The following is a 16792-nucleotide window of genomic DNA, read 5'->3' as shown; positions in this document are numbered from 1 at the left end:
TTTTTTTTTGGCCGTGTTGTGCGACATGCGGGATCTTAGTTCCCCAACCAGGGAACAAACCCGTGCCCCCTGCAGTGGAAGCGCGGAGTCCTAACTACTGGACTGCCAGGGAAGTCCCCAATTCAACCTTTTTTTTTTTTTAAATTTTTAAATTTTATTTTATTTATTTTTACAGCAGGTTCTTATTAGTCATCAATTTTATCCACATTAGTGTATACATGTCAATCCCAATCGCCCAATTCATTTTAAGTGTACAATTTAGTGGCATCAATTCCATTTACAATGGTGTCCAATCACCACTATCACCACTATCTATTTCTAAAACTTTTCCATCACTCCAAAACAGAAACTCTGTACCCATTGAGGAATAACTCCCCATTCCCCCCTCCTCCTGGCCCCTCTAATCTACTTCCTGTCGCTATGGATATACCTATTCTAGATATTTCATATAAGTGGAACCATACAATATTCATCCTTTTGGGTCTAGTTTCTTTCACTCAGCTTAATGTTTTCAAGGTTCATTCACATCGTAGCATCGATCAGAACTTCTTTTATATGGCTGACTAATATTCCATTTGTGTGTATAAACCACATTTTGTTTATCCATTCCTCTCTTGATGGACACTTGGGTTGTTTCCACGGTTTGGCTACTGTGAATAGTGTTGCAATGAACGCTAGTATACAAGTATCAGCTTGAATCTCTATTTTCAGTTCTTTTGGGTACATGACTAGGAGCGGAATTGTTGGGTTATACGGTAATTCTATGTTTAGATTTTTGAGCTAAACAGACCAGTTTCCACAGCAATTTTACATTTGCACCAGCAAGCCATAGGGTTCCAATGTCTCTATGTCCTCGTCAATACTTGTTATTTTCTGCTTTTTTGATGCCATGTGCTTTGGCATATACAATTTTCCCTTCTTTTCCCCAGCGTCTCTCTGAAGCCTTTCCCGACCCATCCAAGTCTGTGGTTCCTCTTGCCTCACCTTGTCCCCATTCCTGTCCTGGGATAGATCATTGCTCAGTATCCTTCGCAGGTCTTGAGTGGAGATTGGTGTTTGATAACTTTCTTATTCATCTCTTTGTCTTCAGCACCTGGCACAAGTCCGTGTTCAAAATATTCAGTAGACGATGTGGAGAGCAGGGATGGAAGAAACAGGACCCTACTCCGGCTCAGAGTGCGATGACCTCCCTCTCCCACGTCTGCCTTCACCCCCTGAAGGTATTTATAGACAGGGAAATGTGGAGGAGAATTAAACATGTGGGAGAGTTGAACAGAGAAGATGGTGGGGGCATCTTCTTTGGATGCCTTTCTTTGCTCACCTTTGGGGTGGGATACACCTGCTTCTGAGGTTCCTTGAATTCTGGAGAAAAAGAGATGTCAGGAAATGTGGGGACTGGCCACTTGGTAGACAGGCATGAACAACGGGGTATCAGGGTAAGATTTAGCTTCCGGGAAAGTGACAGAGCCCCAAAGTAATGTACCTTAAATTCATCAAAGTCCAGTGGCTTAAATTCATCAAAGTCCTGTCCAGGTGTGGTTTGGCAGCTGCCTCCACAAACCTCCCAGGGGCATGGACTCTTCCCAGTTCACCATGACACCCTCCTAGGGTGTGGTCCTCACTGTTTGACCCAAGTCAGCAGGTGGAATCCAGCCAGAGGATGAGGGAAGAATGGAAGGTGAAAGGGGTCCTGGGGAGTTTGCCTGAACTGCCACTAGAGCCTTTTACTTGAATGCTATTGGTCAGAACTTAGTCACGTGGCCACACCTAAATGCTTGAGTGGCTGAGACAAAAGGTATTTACTCTGCATAGGAAGGTACAGACTAAACACTGCGCATTCTACTCGTATAGAAGAAGAAAGAGGAAGACAGGAAGATGGCAGACGGCCTCTCCGCCACGTATGAACAGATGAAGAGAAACACGTATTGAGCGTGAACCAAACTTCTCGCATTGTGCTTGATATTTTATAGATGAGTCATTTCTCCCCAAAACCCTAGGAGGCAGACAATGTGTGACATCATATGGATAAGGAAACAAGCTCAGAGGCGTTGGGTAATTTGCCCCAAGTTACACAACTAGCAGGGTGTGGAGCTAGGACTACAAACTTTGTCCTGGACTGAATGTTGGTGTTCCCCCAAATTCATACGTTGGCATCCCCCCAAATTCATATGTTGGAATCCCACCAAGTTCATATGTTGGACTCTCCCCAAATTCATATGTTGGAGTCCCCCCAAATTCATATGTTGAAGCCCTAACCCCCAAGGTGAGAGTATTAGGAGGTGGGGCCTTTGGGCGGTAAGCAGGTTTAGATGAGGTCATGAGGGTGGGGTCCTCATGGTGGATTAGCCCCTCTATTACCAGAGCACTCTCTGTCTCTGTCTCACTTTCTCTCTCCCCTTGTGAGTACACAAGGAGGGGGCAGCCATCTCAAGCCAGGAAGGGAGTCTTCACCAAGAACCAAATCCACTGGCACCATGATCTTGGACTCCCCAAGATGTGGTATTTTGTTACCGCAGCCTGAGCTGACTGAGACAGACTTCAGAGCGTTTCCCACTGCTTCCAGATCCCTTGGGAGTCTAAGAGCAGAAGGTGGAAGGGCGGGGGGAATGTTCAACCATCTTTTTCTTCTGTTCAGACCAGCTCATCAGGCCAGGAAAGGAAACAAGGGCTGGGAGGGAAAACAATTAGTAACTTAAAATATGCATTTTCCTCCTCATTTTTAAGTCTTAGGGTGAGGGGTGCAGATGGAGCGCAAGAAGGCACCCCTGGTCTGGTCCTTGCTGGTCTGCCCTCACCAGAGCTGAAAACAGGGTGACCGTTCACAGGATAGGTGAGGCTCTAAGGGCTTGGGCAAGACCCTCATTACTGCTTCTAGGCACCCGTTCTCCCATCCATCCCATCAAAGGAGGAGGATGGGCCAGAGCAGGGCTCCTCATGCATTAGAATCCTTGTGGTGCTTTGCAAAGAATATTTTTTTTCCTTCACATGGGTATTTCCCACTTTCTCTCTTCCATGAGGTTCCAGAACCAGCTATTATAGCCAATGAGCTTTCTTTATATCTTTTTAATTTTTAAAATTTTATTGTGGTAAGAACACAGCATGAGGGGACTTCCCTGGTGGCACAGTGGTTGGGAATCTGCCTGCCAATGCAGGGGACACAGGTTCGAGCCCTGGTCCGGGAAGATCCTCCACATGCCGCGGAGCAACTAAGCCCATGTGCCACAACTACTGAGCCTGCGAGCCACAACTACTGAGCACACATGCCACAACTACTGAAGCCCACCAGCCTAGAGCCTGCGCCCGCAACAAGAGAAGCCACCGCAATGAGAAGCCCGCACACCATAATGAAGAGTAGCCCCTGCTCTCTGCAACTAGAGAAAGCCCGCACGCAGCAACGAAGACCCAACACAGCCAAAAATTAACTAATTAATTAATTTAAAAAATAATAAAATAAATTAAAAAGAAGAACACAGCATGAGAGCTACCCTCTGAAGTTTTTATGTATACATTATACACATAAAATGTACTAAGCAGACCTTTAGGACTTACTCATCTTGCTGAACTGAAATCTTCTGCCTGTTGATCAATAACTCATTTCCCCCTCCCCCAGCCCCTGGTGACCACGATTCCACTCTTCGATTCTATGCATTTGACTACTTTAGATAACTCATATAAGTGGAATCATCCTTCCGGAACTGGCTTATTTCACTAAAGCATAATGTCTTCAGTGTTAATCCATGTTGTTGCATGTTGCAGAATTTCCTTCTTTTTAAGGCTGAACAGTCTTCTTGTGTGTGTTTGTGTATCCTGTCTTCTTTATCCATTCATCTGTTGATGGACATGTGGGTTGTTTGTACATCTTGGCTATTGTGAATAGTGCTGCAGTCAACATAGGAATGTTAATATGTCTCTGAGATCCTGATTTCAGTTATTTTGAATAAATACCCCGAGTGGGACGGCTGGATCACAGGGTTCTACTTTTAATGTTTTTTTTTGACACACTGTCTCATTTTATTCAAATACCAGTCTGCTCACACATGGTCCAAGAACACCCAAATAATAAAACAGATATAATCACATGTTAAAGATTGGTCTTCAAACATCATAGCCAATGATGCCACACTTGTCTATGATCTTGACAACATAAAACCACCACCACACACCTCAGGGGCCACCAAACCATTGAGCAGAGCTTGCTTAACTGTGAGCTGTTGGAAGCTACCAGTTTGAGCACTATTGACAAATTTTTTTCAAGCTCTGAATAGCTGTAGGGAACCCAGCAAGGTTGGAGGAAGCAGCTCAACCTTGGCATAGTGGCAAAATGTGGCCAATCAAGGCTTTGAGAAAGTCACAGCAGCATTGACCAGTGCCGGGACCTTCTCTGCGTGGTTACGGACAAACTGGGCCATGGTTCTAGGACGGAAAGTCCATCGTTCTGACTGGCCGGCTGAATGTCACTGCCAGGAAGGCTATTTTTAATTTCTTGAGGAACCTACGTACTGTTTCCCACAGCAGCTGCACCAATTTATATTCCCACCGACATGCACAAAGTCCACAACTACTGAGCCTGCGTTCTAGAGCCTGCGAGCCACAACAACTGAGCCCATGTGCCACAACTACTGAAGGCCGCGTGCCTAGAGCCCGTGCTCCACAACAAGAGAAGCCACCGCAGTGAGAAGCCCGCGCGCCACAATGAAGAGTAGCCCCCGCTCGCTGCAACTAGAGAAAGCCTGCGTGCAGCAACAAAGACCCAATGCAACCGAAATTTATAAGTAAATAAATTTTAAAAAATGCCAATTCTTCCGAAGGTAGTTTATAAATCTAACATGATCCAAATAAAAACACTCAGAGGCATTTTTTTTTTTCTCGAACTAGACAAGCTGATTCTAAAGTTTACGTTGAAAACATAAACAAGCAAGAAGAGCCAGGACGAGTCGAGAAGGGAGAGCGATGGGGGAGGTACAGCCCCATCAGATGTCCTAAGCTGCTGTGAAGTCTCAGGAACCACCCCCGCGTGCCTAGCACGGGCCCATGGACGTAAAGTGGAGAAATAGGACCCCACCATACTGAAACTCAGTGTACAAAATGCATCCTCTCAGATCTAAGAGCTGACAATGGATAATTTGTTTTTGTTTGGCTGTACCACATGCGTGGCATGCGGGATTTCCCGAACAGGGATAGAACCCACGCCCACTGCAGTGGAGGCGCTGAGTCTTAACCGTTGGACCTCCAGGGAAGTCCCTGACAATGGATCTTTTAAGAAATACTATCTGAGCAACTGGGCAGCCATCTGGAAACAAAGAGAGATGGATCCAAGCTCTCACTGATCACCAGGACAGCCTTCAAACGGATCAAAGATTTAAATTAAAAAAAAATGAAAATATTGGATGAATTCCCTTGCCCTCAACAAGAGTCGTGGGTGGGCACAGGGCTGCCCAGGAGTAGGCTGGACTCCAAATAAATTACCAGGTGTGGGAGCTAGCACTGATTAACCCACATTATCCTGTGCAATCCTCAGATGGTTTATTGACCTCAGTTTCTTGACCGGAGGCTTAGAAAGGTAACTTGTTTAAGGTTACTGACCTGGTTACTAACTCTCAAAGCGACCCGTCCAAGGCCACCCCAGAGTCTGGAGTCCTCACCGTGGCTCCACTGCTCCCGGCTGCAGATAAGATTGACCACCACCGGCAAGCGGGTCATGGAAGCAGGGCACCGGGCTTGATGGAGGCAGGAGGGTGGGCTCACAGGACGGGTCAAGGAGTGGTCCTGTGTTCGGAGTTTGGAGACTGTGGTGGAACCAGCGTTCACGGGGAGCAGGTCAGGAAATTGAGCAGATTGGCCTCAGATCAGAGAGAACGGTGGATGCTGGTGAAAGCCAGGGACCCTCAGAAGGGTTGGAGGCCAAAGAGTTGGAGGACTGGACCAGGCTCAGACTGTGAAAGGCCTTGAACGCCAAAATCATAATCAGTACCGGTCCCGTCACATGAAAGTTTGTAAGACATCTACAGATGCAATCCCGCTGGATCCTCAGGCCAACCTGGTGACATGGGCTTGTTTTTTTTTTTAAATTAATTAATTAATTTTTGGCTGCGTTGGATCTTCATTGCTGCACGCGGGCTTTTCTCTAGTTACGGAGAGTGGGGGCTACTCTTCGTTGCGGTGTGCAGGCTTCTCATTGCGGTGGCTTCTCTTGTTGCAGAGCACGGGCTCTAGGCATGCGGGCTTCAGTGGTTGTGGCTCACAGGCTCAGTAGTTGTGGCTCATGGGCTCTAGAGCGCAGGCTCAGTGGTTGTGGCACACGGGCTTAGTTGCTCCGCGGCATGTGGGATCTTCCCGGACCAGGGCTCGAACCCGTGTCCCCTGCATTGGCGGGAGCATTCTTAACCACTGCGCCACCAGGGAAGTCCCAACATGGGCTTGTTTGAAAACAGATGAATGAAGGGAGCAGAGGTTAAGGGCCCTGCCCAAGGCCACGCAGCCTGGAATAAAGCCCTGGGTCTCGTGACTCCAAGCTCACTGTCTCTGACCTTGCAGCATACCTACGGGCCAGGAGTACGCACTTTGTCCTCTCAACAACCTGGCAGCGGAGGAAGGTCTCTCAGAAGAAGAGGGAAGGCGTGCTAGGCAGTCTGGGGACAACCGGGACCTGCAGGAAAAGAGCAGGGTGGAGGTCGAGGGGCCTGGGGGAGTATGGCCACAGGGGCCGTTTCCTGGACGCCCAGCTGCCCCCGCGCTGTGCAGCCCTGGTTTGCCCCCTGCCTCTCTGGCCTCTTCCTCGTCTCCTTTGCTGCTTCCTCGTCCAGTCCCCAGGGCCCGGCCCCGAATTCTGCCCTCTTCCCTCTTTTGAGGAGAGCGGGTGAGGGCTCACCCAGGGCGAGGGCTTCAGGACCACTTCCACACCCACAACCCTGATCCCTTGCTCAGTCTTGTCTCCTGAGCTCCAGGTGACCACGTTCTGCTGCTCCAGACGTTTGCCACAGACACCAAAGGCAACTGGTCCACCCTCCCTCCCCACTGCACGCCAGCTCGCCCTCCTCCAGGGCTCCCTGTCTCAGTCGACAGCAACCTCAGGGCCCCTGCTGCTCAAGAAGGATCCGAGGGTCATCTCTACCCCTCCTTTTCCTTGACCCCCATGTCTTGCCAACCGGTCCTCCTACATATGACTCAGATCAACCAGCTTCTCTTCGCTCCCCCTGCCACCCACCTGGCTCGGCAGGACAACTGCTCACCAGGGGGTCTCTTCCGTGGCCCCCTTTCTCCACTCTTCTAGCCAAACAGCACTGTGTCTGCTCCTCTGCTTCAAACCCTCCAGGGTGTGTCTCATAAAACCTTGCACGTGAATGTCTGCAGCAGCATCGTTTACGGCAGCCAAAGCGTGGAAACAACCCCAATGCTCATCACTGTACGAACGGATAAAAAAGACAGGGTGTCTCCATACCAGGGAGTGCTATTCGGCTGTAAGAAGGAATGACGTTCTGGTACGTGTCACCCCGTGGATGAGCCTTGGAAACACGATGCTGAGTGAAAGAAGCCGCCACAAAAGGCCACGTATTTATGATCTCGTTTATGCAAACAGTTCTGGACTGCCTATTCTGGACTGCCTATTCTGATAGGCAAATCCATAGAGACAGAAAGTAGACTGGTGGCGGCCAAGCGCTGGGAGGGGCTGGAGGAAGATGGCAAGTAACTGATAATGGATACATGGTTTCCACTTTTTCCATGAAAAAGTTCTAAAATTGATCGCATAACCTGTGAATATTAAACACCGCTGAATGGTCTGCTTTAAGTGGGTGACTTGTGGGACTTCCCTGGCGGTCCTGTGGTTAGGACTCCGAGCTTCCACCTCAGGGGGCACAGGTTCGATTCCTGGTCTGGGAACTAAGATCCCACACGCTGCATGCTGTGGCCAAATAAATAATGGGTGGCTTTAGGATAGTAAATTGTACCTCAGTAAAGCTATCCTTGAAAACAAAAACAAAAAATCCCAACCCTCCCAGCGTTGCCCACTTCCAGCTCCTTCTGTGGCTACATGGCCCTGCTTCATCTGGCCCCTGCCTCGGGACTTGGTTGGAGGGAGGTGCCTATAACCCCTGAGCCCCAGTGTAAGAAGTGTCCAAAGGAACATACATTCTGCGAGTACACAACCTCTCCTTGCTCTCCTGTGAAAAACAGATCACATCTATTTTTCTATGTCTCTCAGATCCAACCTGGAGAATTTGCATAACATGTAAATCCAGTGTCTTAGAAGTTACATCCCGCACGCGTAAATACAATTCCTCGCTCACCGTTCCTAGTTATCCAGGCACTTTGGAAAAGCCAGACGTTCTGACTTGAAGGTCACCTACTGTAAGCAGGTCAAGGGGACAAGTGTTGAGGAAAGGCAGACCACTGTGCCCATCCCCTTTCTCCTTCCATGTGTCACCTCAGCAGCTCCAGCGCGGCACTGACTCAGAGCGCTGGGGAGGAGCTGTCACCACCGCCCCTCCACAATCATCCTTGAAGACGAGCTTCTGTTGCCATCTCCCAGGTCGCCAGGTGTGAAGAAGGTCGGAGGGCTGCTCTGGGAGGAGCTCAGGGAGCAGGCCGCAGGCCACTCACCCACCAGAGCTTTCAGTCGTCACAGGCAGCCGAGCCGGCCCACTACATCCCACGGTGCAGTCTCCCCAAAGGCGCTCCCACCCAGACGCCTTCCCCCGCCAGAAATGACAGACCCAGGGCTGGAGGGGGACACAGACACCCAGAAACTTGTGACCAAACTGGTAGTGCAAAAGCAGCCATTTCCCCATTAATTCTGAAGCTATTCTGAGGCCATGAGTCAAAACAGGGCAGAAAGCCTCAAGGAGGCTGACAGTCACTGCCTGAAGTTTTCACTTCAATGGCCCCTTCTGGAAACTTCTGCTGGCTTCTGCTCGGTCAGCCTGGGTGGACCCTGAGCCCAGTGGCCTCCAGCAGGGCAGCGCTGGGTCAAGCTCTGTCTCGCGGTCACTGCAGAGAAGGGGAGAAGTGGAGACTCTCTCATCCAAGCAGGGCAGCCACAAGCGAGGAAGCGTGCTGGGGCTTTGTGTAAGAACAGGATCAAGAACGTAAGTGGAAATTCCTTGGGTTTGGTTTCTTTCCTGTTCTCTCTCTAAACGAGTCTTATTTGACCTCCTGTAGCCAGCTCTATGGGTGGTGACAGGCCCAGTGTCACCCCGAGGCAGCCCGCTGGGCCAATGAGTTTGCTGTAACGAGTTGGGACACTGAGACTCCTTCAACATGGCTTATTCTGTCCTTCTGTCCTTTATTTATTTAGGTGGGAGGAGGGGACGAGAACCAAGCCAGCCGTGCTTAGTCCTTACGAGGCACTGAGACTACACCAGTTTTCAAACTGCGGCCTGTGGCTTCTGTCGGAAACACCGGGCGCTGCTGGTGCCCTCCACGCAATCTGAGGGTGGGGTGTGGCGTGTGGGACTCTGCACTGGGAACATGCTTGCAGGGATTCTGATCAACAGTGATGTGGGCATCACTCTTCCAGAGGCCCAGTGAGACCCCCATGGTCCCCAAGGAGTGAGGTGAGTTGGAAATAAGGACACAAGTGTCCTGATTCCCTGACAGAATCTTTAGGTTTTTACCTTAAGGCGAGGGGAAAAAAAGAAAAGATACAGAGTGAAGAATTCATTGTATGTTTATTATTCACAGTTAATCACTACCTACCAAATGCTACCCGCAGAGTTAAAGGATTAAGTACACAGGTCTTTTTATTTAAACACTGATTTTCTTTTAAATATATACACACAAAACTTAGTTCTGCAAGGCTTCATGATATACACCAATTCCAAAATAAAACAATCAAATGGTCCAGGTGCAGAATGCCAGAGATTCCTCATATCATCAGCAAGGAGAGGAGAAGCTAGTGGACAGGGGTGATGAGAGGCGGACGCTGTGTCTGGGAGGGCAGCGCCTCCTGGGCCTCAGGCCACTCCAGGCCGAGTCCGGCTCCATAACCAGAGTCCAGGGGAGACGCCGACCGACCACTTCAGAAGCCAAAGGCCACCACCAACTCCCAGTGGCCCCGTTTTTGTTGTGGGAAGGGTGGGGAGAAGATGATCACAGGCGTGTTACCACAAGGGAGAAGAAGCCAACAGGAGACGGACAGAAAGAGCTTTGCAATGGACTCAGCCTTCCTATCGTTCCAATCTTCCTTCCAACAGTCACTGCGTCACAGATACACTTCCTTTTCAGGGGGTCGGGTGGAGCAGCTATGAACACAGCCCGCTGTGAATGGAGACATGAAAAACCACCCGGCTGCTTCCTGAATGCGGCCTGAAGCTCACCTGGGCAGCTCAGGTAGGGGACACAAAAGGTGAAAGCCCTGAACAGATACCCCTAGATTTCAGAGTAAGAAAAATGAAGGGAAAACGCTCATCCTGCCCGCATACCCCACCCCAGTGTAGGAACACGGTAGAACCTGATACAATTTAAACCTTCCTGCATTTGAAACTTGCTGGCTCCAGAGACTGGTGTCTGGGGGTGTCTGGGGCTACAGAGGGCACAGACAACACCTGAGACCACAAGGTCAAGGACCCTGGCCCCCCTTTCAGCCAGCTCCAGTCAGATGCAGGGAGGGCTGTAACCCGGTCCCACTGTGCCCTGGGGCTACGGCTCCCTTAACCTCCAGGGGCTATAAATATTAAAGTTGAACCTTAAAGACTCTGGCTGTGCACAGGCAGGACGCCCACACCCTCATCTCACTTGTCTCCTCTTCCCTACCCTGTCCTCCCCTCCCCCGAGGGAAAAAAATATTTACAGAGTAGGAAACAAATTGGCTGTCTTTAACTTATTTTTAAAACAAAACAAATAAAAACCACCACTCATAAGCAACCCTTGAAATAAGGCAGAAGGCACTAAGAAAAACAACATGCTCAGGAACACCATCGGAAAGGGAAACCAACGTGGAAGAGAGACACAGGTTTGGGGCCTGGCTCGCAGGAAGCCCTGAGGGGCACACTCACCCCCACGCCCATCCAACTCTGACACAACATTCTGGTGGGGACTGGGGGCTGGCAGGCAGGTTCCCACTTGCCCTCCCTCCTCCGGCAGAAGCTAAAGGGCAAGGGCCGCCCGCTCCCGGCCCGCTCCTGTGTGTGTGCATGTAAACGCAGGACACAGAAGCGGCTGTTCTGTCGTCCCGACTAAAACAGACATTTTGCATAGAGAAAATATCAGCCCACGTGGTTTCTTTTCTTTTATTATTGGCATCAGCTAGGACTATATGTGGCATTAAATGTCATGCACTGATGGACAGAAGAGGAAACAGGATGAAAAAAAGGACAAAGGAGGAGGAATAGGAGCAGTGGTGAAAATTTGTAATAAAAACTCTTTTCTTAATTTATAGGTAAGTTTTGGCATTGTTATATCCAACTCCCCCTCCCACCCCCCAGAGTTCCAACCAAAGTGAGAGGGTCACCAGGTGACCCAGCTGGGTATTCTGAGCTCCCTCACAGGCTGCTGATAGAGGCAGCTGATGGGTTTAATTCTTTTGTACGTGTTTAAAATTTTTCGCTTTCTTTAAATAATCTCTTGACTCTTAGACGTTCCGGTTCACGGGGGTGACGTAATTGCGTGGAAACATGCCGGTCTGCCCGTGGCAAGCCCCTTTCCACCAGTTGGGGTCTGAGTTATCCATGACGTGGATAAAGTCTCCCCGACGGAATCCCAGCTCTCCATCCTCTTGGGGATCAAAGTCAAAGAGGGCTTGGACGTACGTCGGTTGCTGCAGAAGAGGGGCAGGGAGAAAACACACATTGCATCCCTGATCGTGGCCAGCCCCTCGTAAGCGGACCGGTGATGGGGAAACTGATGTGTGCCAGCCTTTTCACATTTCCTGAAATAACCCCTCACTTCTCCTCCCCTCCCCACCAATTCTTACAGTTTACCCGAGGTGGGTGTCATGCAGTCTTCACCAGTGCTCAAAACCACCTGGGTGTCCCCACCGTGGAGGCGGGCTGCACCCCAGCATCAAGCAAAGAGCAGCAGGTACTGCTTCAAGAGGAAAGAACTTCGGAAACAGCCAGTGGGGTTTTGTTTACAATCCCAGACGTGGAAATGGTTTAGTTCCTATCGCTTCATCACGTAGAAAATCCTTAAGGTTTTATACAGTGAGAAGGGTAGAAGCTTGACTAAAATAAGGTGGTAATAACCATTATATGTGAGAAGGATTTTAAGAACGAGTGTGGACTTCACTCCCTTACAGTACGATTTTCCCCAAAGTTTACTTCCAGGCAGAGTATTTGAGGGTGTGTTAAAGACCTTCTTCCAAGAGACACAAGATAACTAGCAACACAATGCTTCAGAGAAGCAGCCTCTGGAAAAGACAAAACTATTTTTTGTTTCAAACGTCAAATCTTTAACATGACTTAATAATGAACACAGAAGATCCAAAAGGAACCTTTTAAAAAAACACCTGCTTGCCTAAAGAGCTATTCTTAATTGCTAAGAATGACCCCAATGTCTCTTACGAGGCTTACCTGTGGCACCTGCTCTATGTCCCGGAGAAATATCTGCTGGTTTCTGGAGACGGATGTAGATCTGTGATAATCTACCAGCTCATTCAAAGAATTGAACTTGACCACCCAGAGGAAATACTTTCCAGCCCCATCTCGGAGCACCTTGAAGTGCTGTACATCATTTCCAAACCTGGGGAGGGGTAGAGGATACACGTGAGAACAGGCCAGAGGGCTCTGTCCCAGCTACCCAGGGGCCACCTGCCCACCAAGGAGGTGTCCTGGAGAACTTGTGTGCTGGCCATGCCCCTCACAGGCTGGGTGCCCAGGACTGTAGCACAACTTGACTTCCTGGCTGGAGAGCACCCTGAGACCCTCCATTAGGATGACAATTACCAGTGACAACAGGAAGAATCCTCGCCAGACAGGGAAACCCTGTCAGTCTGTCTAATTCTGAAAACATTTGTAAATAAAAAGAAATGTCCTGGGCTTCCCTGGTGGCGCAGTGGTTGGGAGTCCGCCTGTCGATGCAGGGGACGCGGGTTCGTGCCCTAGTCCGGGAGGATCCCACATGCCGTGGAGCGGCTGGGCCCGTGAGCCACGGCCGCTGAGCCTGCACGTCCGGAGCCTGTGCTCCACAGCGGGAGAGGCCACAGCAGTGAGAGGCCCGCGTAACGCAAAAAAAAAAAAAAAAAAAAAAAAAGTCCTAACCTATATAATGCCTCTATGTGCCCTGCACTGTGCCAAATGAAAAACAGAACTGAAATCTTGTGTGACATTTGAAGACTACAAAAGATAAGATAGGAAATAAGGTGAGGAAAGGAGGGATTGGACAACTTCCAACAATTTTCCTATAACTGGGAGGAGTTTAAAGTCATGTTTTCTACTCAGGGATTTTAGCTCTACTTAAGGGGAAAGATCTCAAAAGCAAAGAACATGCTGGGACAATAAATAAAAGGCCACCCCCCATAAAAGGCTTCTCTACCACCTGGTAAAAAGGCAAATGCTCTCTTTACAATGGCCCAGAAAAACAGCATGAGCCTGGCTGAGTGGGAATGGCCCACCACCGTCGTGCTGTTTGCCTAGAACATCAGCTCAAACAAGGCCCTGCCTGTCCCACTCTCTGCCGAGTCCTTGAGGTCCACACCAGCCCCCAGCCCTCAGAAGACGCTCTATGAAGATCTGTTAAATGAACGACTAAGAGTCTCTCCTCCCATCGCTGGTATTAAAGCGTAAATACTTCTTAAAATCAACCCAGCAGGTGGCAGCACTGAGCTTTAAGGAAGCCACTGAGTACAAGTGCGAAGTGCTTAGAAACAGCACTATTTCATGGGAAAAACGGTGGACGAGGAAGAAAGCTTTATGAGGAAGAAGGACATACTGAAATGGCACTTCTGGGCCCGTGGGAGCCCACTCCCACAGTGCAATGCAGGTGGCTTCTGAAAGGGGTACAGGGTCCCTAACGGTGAGCTGTTAACTACTGCAGTTTTTCCATTAGACTCAACGCCTTGAAACTCAAGACTGCACACTCTTGAACCTCCTTGGTGCAGGTGCTTGTGTTGTTAGAGGTGGTTATGACACCTGTTTCAAATTTTATTTCTAAAGCAATAAATACATGAACACTTTAAAGGTTTTATTTGATAAAACGGAAGGGTCTGGGAGGTTCCCGACAGCCAGCGCACGAGCATGGGCGGGCAGGCAGCCAGCGCATGGTCATCAGACAACCGAACCCGAACTGCCATGGGGTTTTTGGCCATCATTCAAGGATTAACTGCTTGTACTCCTTGTCCTCCACTGTTCGATTTATACTCAGGTCAGTCAGTATAAAACGTTAAGGAAAACAGAGGCGGAAACACAAGTTAATGAGAAGCATAAGGACTCTTCCACCTCAAGGTGCTCTCAGCCCACCAGGTCCTCATATGCAGGTGTTTAATCAAGCACATCAAAAAGCCACTGTTTCTAAGCATATGGGAGTAAGGGGTGCACGGGAACTCTGTACCTTCCACTCAATTTTGCTGTGAACCTAAACCTGCTCTAAAAAAGAAAGTTTCAAAAAAAAAAAAAGCCATTGTTAAAAGAGGAAAAAAACTATTAGATCCAGTTTGATTTTTTTCATGTTGGGACTAAAACCTAACTATACTGGAAACGTATACGAAAGATACTGCAAATGTCACCTGAAACCACCTCCCACATCTTCACTGAGAAAAGAAACACAAAAATTTTATATTTAAATCTATATTGAAGAAACCCACACTTTAACTGCACATTTGGTCCTAAAATGAAACAAGATACTGAGCTGATTTTTGAAACTGAAAAATCTTTATATCATTTGTAAATGGCAAATAAATTGTTTTACAGCCTTCATTTTAAATGTATACTAAAGTGATCTGAGTTTTTAATCTAGTCACCTCTTTGTCACATAAACGATGATGTGATTTCTAAGATTCCTAGGGGAGGGTTTCCTGTGATAATATATTAACTAGAAATGGACAGAGTCAAAACACATATGGAAAAATGACAATTTGATTCAAAATCCTTACGTCACAGATGGGAAGTGATTAGCTTAGGATCCTCAAAGTTCCAATTTATATTCTCTATACCAAGGAGTTATACCAAGGTGGTATAACTCCCTGCCTTCCCCACTCCCTGCATACCAGCTCCCTTCCACATTTAAATTTACCACTGGGGAAAGCAAAAACCCCCAAACCCCTGTGGTCACCTTTTAAGTCAGTGTGAAGCCTAGTATGACACTGGTAGATTTCAGAGAGACACCTAGTCAAGGTGCACAAGGCAGCTGACCTAGTGATCAGTTGCTGTTACAGAGCTGCAGGAATCCCACAGAGGGCAGGGGTGCCCGGATAAGGGAAGAGCCGTGTGTGTGGAGAGCACTGCAGAGTGGTGGGGATTGGGGAAAACTGGCAAGTATTTGCTCTCTGAAGCTCAGCTGCTGCTCAGCAACTAAAGACAGTTTTCACATGGGAATCTAAATCCAGTGCTCCTAGAGGTCATTTTTAAGAGGAGCCAGAAATTAGGATTTTAATGTAAATTTTTCTGATTTATAAAATACTGTTTAGGCTCAACCTCTCCCAGTTTGCCACCTTTGGTGTGTGTACCCAGACACCTGGCCTCTGGCTTCACCATTTCCATCATCTGAAGACAGGATTCCAGGCAATCCAAGTAGTAAATACTTACTTGACAGAGAGGGAGAAATCCCCAGGAGCACTCTCGCTCTCTCGGATAAGAAAGGCCCCATCGTGCCGCTGTTTGCTAAGCATTTCTTCTGCCTTGGCTCTGGGGATTTTGCCAAAAAACCACCTAAGGAAGGAAGGCAAGCCAGTCAACATCTGCTTCCCCACAAAGAAACGGGATATCCAGCCTCTGAAATATGAGTAACAGAACACTCCTCGCTGAAGGAAGGGCCTCCCTCTCTACCCTCCTGTCTCCACATGCCCCATCACGCCTTGAGAGGGGGACCATCTCCCTGCAACCATCTCCTCCATTCCCCAGTGACTCAAAAGACACAATCGTGGGCCACTTTCTATACAGGAAGACACTTAAAAATGGGCCTCCTGGGCCAAAGCTCACTGGGCCCCCCACTGACTCATCAGCAAGGCAGCAGGGAAAGCCCAGGCCTATCGATTTGAGCACATGATGAACCATCTAAGGTGAGACAGGCCCTTCCTGCAGCCACTTGATAAGGCAGCAGCCTTGCTACAGTGGGATGAAGAGAAACAGGGGTAGGAAAGCTGGAAGGCCCAGAAGCTGGACAGGGCCACTTCTTGTAACAGCACAAAGGGAAGAGGTTCAGGCTGTGAGGGAGCAGCCTCTGCTCGTAGCTGTAGTTGGCACTCCTCTCAAGGCCACTCTCTGCTGTCACCGCTCAGAGTCTGGTTTTCAGGAACCATTAGGAATGCCATGCGTTACTCTGTGCAGAGGCAGCTAGTTGCAAAATTCACTTTTTCATTTGGAGTAACTTACAGATTCTTCTGCTCCCAATGCTAACTGACCTTGGTCACAAGAAAAAGTGGGTGAATTCATGGAAAAGGGTAGGAGCAGCAGGGGCTGGGGCTGACCATGAGGAAGAGGAGGAGAAATCTCTGAAACAGCTTCAAGTCACAGGCACCTCACTTCTCACAGGAAAGCCACAACTAATTAGGATAGATGACTGAAAACAAGGTTCTCTTTGCAACTTGTCGTTACTGTGTTATTATTTTAAAAAAAGCAACGATGCCACTTGTAACTAATAAAGACCTACCTGCTTCATCAGACTCCATACATGGTAACTAATATGCATTAAATATGCAAACTAG

The 16792-nt window shown here is 48.6% G+C and overlaps 1 protein-coding gene and 1 pseudogene across 2 annotated transcripts in view; both read right to left on the bottom strand.

Annotated features, from left to right (window-relative positions):
- Positions 1 to 3889: 3889 nt before the first annotated feature.
- LOC101328263 (ATP synthase F(0) complex subunit g, mitochondrial pseudogene) lies at positions 3890 to 4511 on the bottom strand (annotated as a pseudogene).
- A 5135-nt stretch (positions 4512 to 9646) lies between these two features.
- The window catches only part of GRB2 (growth factor receptor bound protein 2), a 68997-nt gene continuing 61851 nt past the window's right edge, over positions 9647 to 16792 (bottom strand). For both annotated transcript variants that reach the window (XM_033848572.2, XM_033848573.2), the window contains exons 4-6: positions 15675 to 15797; positions 12507 to 12675; positions 9647 to 11752 (exon numbers count right to left, since the gene is read on the bottom strand). In XM_033848572.2, the coding sequence (XP_033704463.1) occupies positions 11567 to 11752; positions 12507 to 12675; positions 15675 to 15797 (478 nt within the window). In that variant the 3' untranslated portion in view covers positions 9647 to 11566. The remainder of the gene's footprint in view (positions 11753 to 12506; positions 12676 to 15674; positions 15798 to 16792) is intronic.

The sequence above is a fragment of the Tursiops truncatus genome, chromosome 20, assembly GCF_011762595.2.
Source record: "Tursiops truncatus isolate mTurTru1 chromosome 20, mTurTru1.mat.Y, whole genome shotgun sequence".
Classification (NCBI taxonomy): domain Eukaryota; kingdom Metazoa; phylum Chordata; class Mammalia; order Artiodactyla; family Delphinidae; genus Tursiops; species Tursiops truncatus.
This window is presented reverse-complemented; position numbering and strand designations above follow the sequence as displayed.